Source organism: Octodon degus, unplaced genomic scaffold (assembly GCF_000260255.1).
Source record: "Octodon degus isolate 3935 unplaced genomic scaffold, OctDeg1.0 scaffold00299, whole genome shotgun sequence".
In the NCBI taxonomy this organism is placed as follows: domain Eukaryota; kingdom Metazoa; phylum Chordata; class Mammalia; order Rodentia; family Octodontidae; genus Octodon; species Octodon degus.
In genome coordinates, this window is record NW_004524875.1 from 1271650 (window position 1) to 1278633 (window position 6984).

A 6984-nucleotide genomic window follows, 5' to 3' on the forward strand; every position below is an offset into this window, starting at 1 on the left:
CTTCCCTAAAACGATCTCGGTGTAGCTGTTTCGCCTCGGTCGCGCCTTCCCGCCATACGCTCCCGCAGACGCAGGTTTCTCTCAGAAGCCAAAGGCTGCGGTGCTTCCCGTTAGTCCCTAGTCCTCACCCTCACCCGGCCAGCCGGACCGCGCCTCCTCGCCGGCTTCCCGGCCACCTGCACCGAGCAGGGTCGCTAAGGAGACTTATTTAGTGGCAGTAACGGAATCGGAAGGCCTATCCTCTGGTACCGCGTTAACGAAAGCTCTCCGTGGCTTTTTTTTTTTTTTTGCGGTACCGGGGATTGACCTGAGGACCTTGCGCGCAAGTGCTTATTCTACTGAGCTATCTCCCGGCCCTTCTCCGTGGCGCTTTACGCAGCGTCGCCCAGGTCAGTCGTGGAGGTCATCTCATCCACGCTGACGCTCAGCTCTCGCGCACGGCCTATCCCTACGAGCGCAGCCCGCGACTCGCCCCGGGCGCCGGAAGAAAGACGCGCCGGCTCATCCCGCTTTGAGGCGGGGCGGGGCGGGGGCGGGGCGAGGGCGGGGCGGGCGGGCGGGACTTCCGCTGCCCTGCTTCCGGCGGCGCGGGAGGTTTGAACCGGTTGCGTTTCCTGCGTTCGGTCGCCGCTGCGCTTGCTGTTTCTCAGTGCGGACTCGGCCGGCGCCTCAGCCAAAGCCTCTCTCTCCGGCCCGCTTTCTCTGCGGTGGTGAGTGTTGTCCATTTCCAGGAAGGTAACCTGTCAAGTACAGAAGGTATCCCCGGGGCAGCAGCGCGGGGAGAGCGGCGCTGCGGGAAGCGCGGTCGCCTGGTCGCCGCGGCAGGGCGCCTCAGGCCCGGCGTTTGTGGCTGAGGGGCGGGCGGGCGCGTTGGGAGCTCGGAGATGCGGGTAGGGGCGAAGAGGGCCGGGCCTCGGTCGGGAGCTTTGGGTTGTTGCCCTCCGAGGCAGGGGCCCAGGCGGCCTTGCGCCCACCTCGTACCCCAGGCTGGTCTCGGCTCGGTCGGCCCTCCGGCCTCCCCTCCAGCGTGCTGGGATCACAGGCGTGCGCCACCACCCCCGGCTGCCAGGACCGTTACATACCCTTGCTTCTCGGGTATGCCTGGGGACTTACAATTATTATCGATTAAAATACACCAGCTATACTAGTAAAGCTATTTTTAAAACAAAAAAATTAACCAAGTTTTCTACTTTCTCCCCTTTGAACTCAGAAACAAAGGAATTTCTTAGGTATATAGAGACACCTTTTTTTTCTTGAAATACCAGATAAACGGGTGTGTCTCTGTGCAATGGAACCATATTGTCATTCCGAAGACTATTGCCATTTAACACGTATTGAAGTGATTTGTAGGGATCCGTTGGCCTCACTGAGATGGCTGTACCCTGGGAGAGAAACAGTGGGAGAAACAGTGGCAGGAATGAGAAAAGAGACAAGACAAAAGCTGGGCTAGGTGGTGGTAAGTCTGCCTGATGGACGAGACTAGCAACCACGTGACAAAACGTCCTTTGTTTATACTTTTGCAAAGTGAGGTTGCCCCGTGACTAATAGCTGACCTTGACCAGACCGGATGTTTATCTCAGCGCTGAGGTGGTTTGCTTTAGGCACAGAGGCCTAGCCCTGCCTACACTCAGTTTGATCAACTTCCTTCCGGCCGTGACTGTGACTTGTAGGAAGTTAGCAATGTAGCAGTAATAAGACATGCCACCGAGAGAGAAGAAGCTGGAAAAATAATCTATAGACATTTGCAAGATTTGATAGAAGTGTAGGTTAAAAAAAAGGATAGAGAGGGACTGGGGAGATGGCTTCTCTGGCGAGCACAAGGGCCTGAGTTCAATCCCCAGTTCCACCAAAAAAAAAAAAAGGATAGAGAGGACCAAATTGAAGAGAAACAGAATTTGCAAGGTTACATGGGAATGAAAGAAACACAGAAGTTAAATACATATTGCTATCTTTGACTACTGACATTGCTATTCTATTATCTAATTGTGAATGTAAGGGAAGCTGGAATTTAAAATTTTACTCATTTATTTTTTGATCATTCAATTATAATGGCCGGCATTGGAATGTGAGGGAAGAAGCAAGAATGAGAAAGTGAGGTGGTGTGGCAGCGCGCTGTGATATCAGCACTTGGGAGAGTAAGGCAGGAGGATCATTAGCGTGAACAACGTGTTCCAGGCCAGCCAAAACAGCATAGTGAAACCCTGTTTAAAAAAGACAACAAGTGAAAGTGAAATTACAGGCTACTGAAGCCTGCTTTGTAAGTTCCGTTTTAGTCCAGTGAATTTGACTCATCTATGGAACCAGAATATGAAAAAAAGAAAAACCTAGCAGGCTAGAAGTTAAGGATACTGAATGTTCAGGAAAGACGTCAGGTAGATCTAGTTTTCTAGAGAAAAAAATTAAAATAAAATTACTTAAGTCTCCTTAGGAGAGACCATAGGGTCATTTACTTGTGTGTAGACGTTCCAAAAGACTTATAGGCAGGGCCGGGGAGATGGCTCAGTAGAACAAGCACTTGCCTGGCAAGTGCAAGGGCCTGAGTTCAATCCCTGGTTCCGGGAAAAAAAAGACTTATAGGCTGTATTGCCTACAGCTGTGCACATGCATTCAAAGGGGAGGATTAAACAGAAGTAAGGAGAGGCCTAACAGTAGTGTCAGTATAAGAAGAGATGAAATGGAGACCAAGATCAGTTATTTATTATTTATATTCTTTTTTTTTTTTTTTTTTTTTTTTTGCGGTACTGGGGATTGAGCTCAGGACCCTGCATTTGCCAGGCAAGCATTTATTCTACTGAGCTATTTCCCCAGCCCGAGATCAGTTCTTGAAGAAGCCTTAATTTAAGGTCATTAAGTGAAAGATAAAATACAGAAGTAGATAGAAGAAATCTTTAGCAACCCAAAATGGTAAATGGGCATTGGGTAGGAACAGCGGGGAGAGGAGTTAGGTTGCAGGGAAAGGTTGATTATGTGGTCATAGGTTGACCGGGTCTAGTAGGATTCAGAAGACAGTAATGGCTATTGTGAAATAATGTCAGTAGAGAAGTAGACAAGGAAGGTCGCAGTGGATTGAAAATTGATGGAGAAAATAGGCAGTGAAAGTTTTACTACTCTACAGAGGTTTATCCATTGGAAATGAGGTAACCTGGGGAAGTGTTACCTATGGTATCTGTGGCAAGTTATTTTTTTGCAGTTGAAGTTTGATCACCTGAATAGTGAAAGGGGATAAGAATAGAAGAGGTGGGACTAGTTTTAGGAAGGGACAAAAGCATCTCATTGTCTTTACTGAGCCCTTAGGAGACTTTCGCAGTACAGTGCTGGGCATTTGTATTTCATGCACAGCCCTGCTGCTCCCAGTTTGCTAATGTAGAGACACCCTGGGGTCAGAGCTAGGAAGTGGTAGAGTGTGAGTGAAGCTCCGCTCTACATCTCCCGTATGTAGGTAAGGGTCATCTTAAGAGGTATGAACTATTCTGGAGACGGTGGGCGTAAGATCCATTAAGCTCTTTGCTGATGGCGTGCAGCTGCTTCCGTGATGCAGCCTATGGGTAGGGATCTAGGTGCTGGGTTTCAAGTTCAGAAGTAGTAAAGCTACAAAAGTTATGGACAGTTGTAACTTTGAGCAGTCTTCTCCTTTCAGCCTGCATTCCTACATTAATAAAATCTAGGATTAATTAAGGTGTTTTTCTAAAAATGATCATTTTATCTTTTCTTTTTTTGTGGAACTGGGGATTGAACTCGGACTCTTGCACTTGCCAAGGAAGCGCTTGTTCCACTGAGCCATCTCCCCGGCCCAATATTGAGACTATCTTTTTTTAATTTTATTTTAATGATCATTTTAGATCTTTAAGTATTTATAGTAAGGTCAGTTTTCCTCCTTTATAAATACACACAATGTCAAGGTTTTTTCCTTTAATGTGGTGAGAAAATGTGCTTATTTTGACAACTTTTGTGCATTAAAAGAACTTTGTACTGTTTCCTTCAGTCTTTACCTTGAAGAACATAACCCTGTCCTGTTGTCAGCCATGACATCTGAGGCGCGAATGGTTCTTTATGGAGATGATACGGTGCAGGTGCAGTACGCGAATGGCTCCAGACTGCAGCTCTCTCCCTGTGGCTCTGAATTTTTATTTGAAAAGTCACCTCCTATTTCAGAATATCCTTTAAAACAACCAGAAAGAATTCGCCAGAGGACACACTTTGGTATCAGCAATTACCGAGTAAGTAATGTCACACAAACTCATTTTTTGAATACCAAAATGTCCAAAGGGGGTCTAGAATAGGAAAAGTAACTTGCATTTTGGATTACTGTCATTCCATATGGTTTTGTTTTGTTTTTGTATTGGGAATCAAACTTAGGACCTAACCCTTGTCAGGCAGGCACTTGTGCTGCTGAGCTACATTCCTGGCCCCAAATCATTTTATGTTTTTAAGGGGACATTTTACATTTCTTTTTACAGAGGCAACTTCAGTGTGCTCTAGATTTTCGAAACTTGTCAGCTACTTACCCGTATTTATCTGAAAGCATCTTATCTTCTGAAAGAAAAAAGGTAAGGTTTTTTTTTTTTTTTAACATTTATTGTGTGTGTGTGTGTGTATGTGTGTGTGTGGCCAGCTCAGCCCACCAGGGGGCGCGGCTGGCTGGCATGTGGTGCTGGGGGATTGAACCGCGGTCCCTGTGCTTTGCCAAGCTTGTTCCAAGTAGATGCTTTAGACCACTGAGCCATCTCTCCAGCCCCAAAAAGGTAAGTTTTTAAAACCTCATTTTTATGTTATATTTGAGAATAGGTAATTATAAGCATGTAGTTTGATGTGTACTACATGTGTAGCAAACACCCTCCACCTCCTAGATGCTCAGAAAAAACACATGCTGCAGAGAGCATAAACCTATGCATTTCACCTGGGAAACATGAGACTTACATAGTTCATATCCTTGCCGTTTGCTTTATAGCTAAGTATTACGACTTCTCAGAGTGATTATATTTTCATAGTTAGGAGTCAAAATTAAGAAATCTTTTCCTGACATTCGTAGCTTATTTACAGTTGGATTGTTAATGTGTAATAGGGATATGTATAGGTATAAAATTTTATTTTGCAGTGAGGAATAATAATATTAACTTGTTTAAGAGCTTACAGTGTGCCAAGCACTAAGAATCCCACTGAAAATATTCAGGGCTGGTCTTACAATATGGATGGCTCCCTGCTGTCAGAGTGAATGCCCAACCTCCCAGAACAAGTGCCCTGGCTCTATAGGTGAGAGAGCTGTCTCAAGAACGTGCCTGGCGTGCTGTGGGCGTTTTCTAAGTAGCCAAGCTAGGATTTGAGCCCATACAATTCTGCATTTTTCTTTTCTTCCCTTGTTTTGGTGCTGGAGATCTAACCCAGAGCCTGAGTATGTGCTCGGCAGTATGCTGCCTCTGCGCCACATCTCTGACTCACACGTCTTTAAATTATTTCTTGCTTTTTTTTTTTTGGTGGAACCGGGGATTGAACTCAGGCCCTTGCATTTGCCAGGGAAGCGCTTGTTCCACTGAGCCATCTCCCCGGCCCTGTATTTCTTGCTTCTTTTCTGAGGCTGCCACAGTGCTGCCCGCCTTCTGTTACATGTGACAAAGCGGTCTTGAGAAGTTGTAAGATAATAACCTCAGCTGTTGGGTTTTTCCCATTGTGGCTTTTAAGTAATGTTATTAATTGCAGAGTTGCATAGCTTGCTGGTGGTGCTGCGGTGGCCTTACTAGGTTTCCTAGTTCTAGAAGACAGGACTGACAGGACTGACTGTGCTCACACACCAGCCTTGCCACCAAATACACACTGCCTTTAACTTTAGCATCTTAACGATGGAAACTTGGGATAATTCAGAGGCTTTCTTGACGATGGCTTTTTTTACATTAAGGCTATATTTTTTAAATTTTAAATTTATTTATTTATATTCGTGGTACCAAGGACCAAGCTTGGGAGCTTGCACTTCCCAGGCAGGTGCTTAGGCTATTGAGCTATCTCTCTAGCCCTAAATTTATTTTTTAAATCAAATTTTATTATTATTATTTATTTATTTTTTTGGCGGAACTGGGGATCAAACTCAGGCCCTTGCGCTTGCCAGGGAAGTGCTTATTCTACTGACCCATCTCTCCAGCCCCAGTCAAATTTTATTTATTTATTTATTTTTTGCAGTCCTGGAGCATGAACCTGGGGCCTTTCTTTGTAAAAATTAAGTGTATTGGTGTGTGTTAATTCTAAATAATGATCACATCCATTATAGGGGATTTGTACCTGTATGTGATATAACTTGATTCTTTTTTCCCGATCCTCTACCTTCCCCACATCCCCTTTTTTCCTGCGTTTCCCATCACTTTTTCCCACTTCCCTCCTTTTGCTTCTACCCTCCCCTTCCCCCTTGAAGATTTTCTTCCTCTTTTATAGTACCTATTGTTCATTTGGCCCTTATTTACACTTTGGGTCTCACACTGGAGAAACAGTGTGTGACCTCAGGATCTTAACTGGTCCCCATCCCTTTTTTTTTTTTGTGGAACTGAGGATTGAACTCAGGCCCTTGTGCTTGCCCGGCAAGTGTTTATTCTACTGAGCTGTCTCCTTGGCCTTTTGTTGGTGTTTTTGAGAGGAGGGCTTTCTAAATTGGTTTGTGTGAGATTAAACTTGTCATCTTCATGCCTGAGCCTTCCAGAATGGTTGGATTATAAACTTGTACCACCATGCCCAGCTAAAATTAAGATTATGGAAACTGAAAGGTTATAATATTGGTAAAATCAATGACTAAAATATTGTTATACAACTTACTGTTTCTATTGAGCATGAAAAAACAGCTGGTGGTGTTACTTGCTAAAGAATCTGTTTGATGTTTTATTTTTGAATATTTTCATCGTTTGAAATCGTTCTGGGGCTGGTGAGATGGCTCAGTGGTCTAAAGCACCTACTTGGAACAAGCTTAGCAAACCACAGGGACCACGGTTCAATCCCCCAGCACCACAT

The 6984-nt window shown here is 45.0% G+C and overlaps 1 protein-coding gene across 3 annotated transcripts in view; it reads left to right on the forward strand.

Annotated features, from left to right (window-relative positions):
* The first annotated feature begins 619 nt into the window (after positions 1-619).
* Positions 620-6984, forward strand: part of CUNH5orf34 (chromosome unknown C5orf34 homolog) — a 35532-nt gene continuing 29167 nt past the window's right edge. For 2 of the 3 annotated variants that reach the window (XM_023707566.1, XM_023707567.1), the window contains exons 1-3: positions 3100-3137; positions 3983-4217; positions 4458-4547. In XM_023707566.1, coding sequence (XP_023563334.1) covers positions 3133-3137; positions 3983-4217; positions 4458-4547 — 330 coding nt within the window. In that variant the 5' untranslated portion in view covers positions 3100-3132. Of the gene's footprint in view, positions 711-3099; positions 3138-3982; positions 4218-4457; positions 4548-6984 lie in introns of those variants that run through there. The other variant, XM_004647300.2, reaches the window with a different exon arrangement.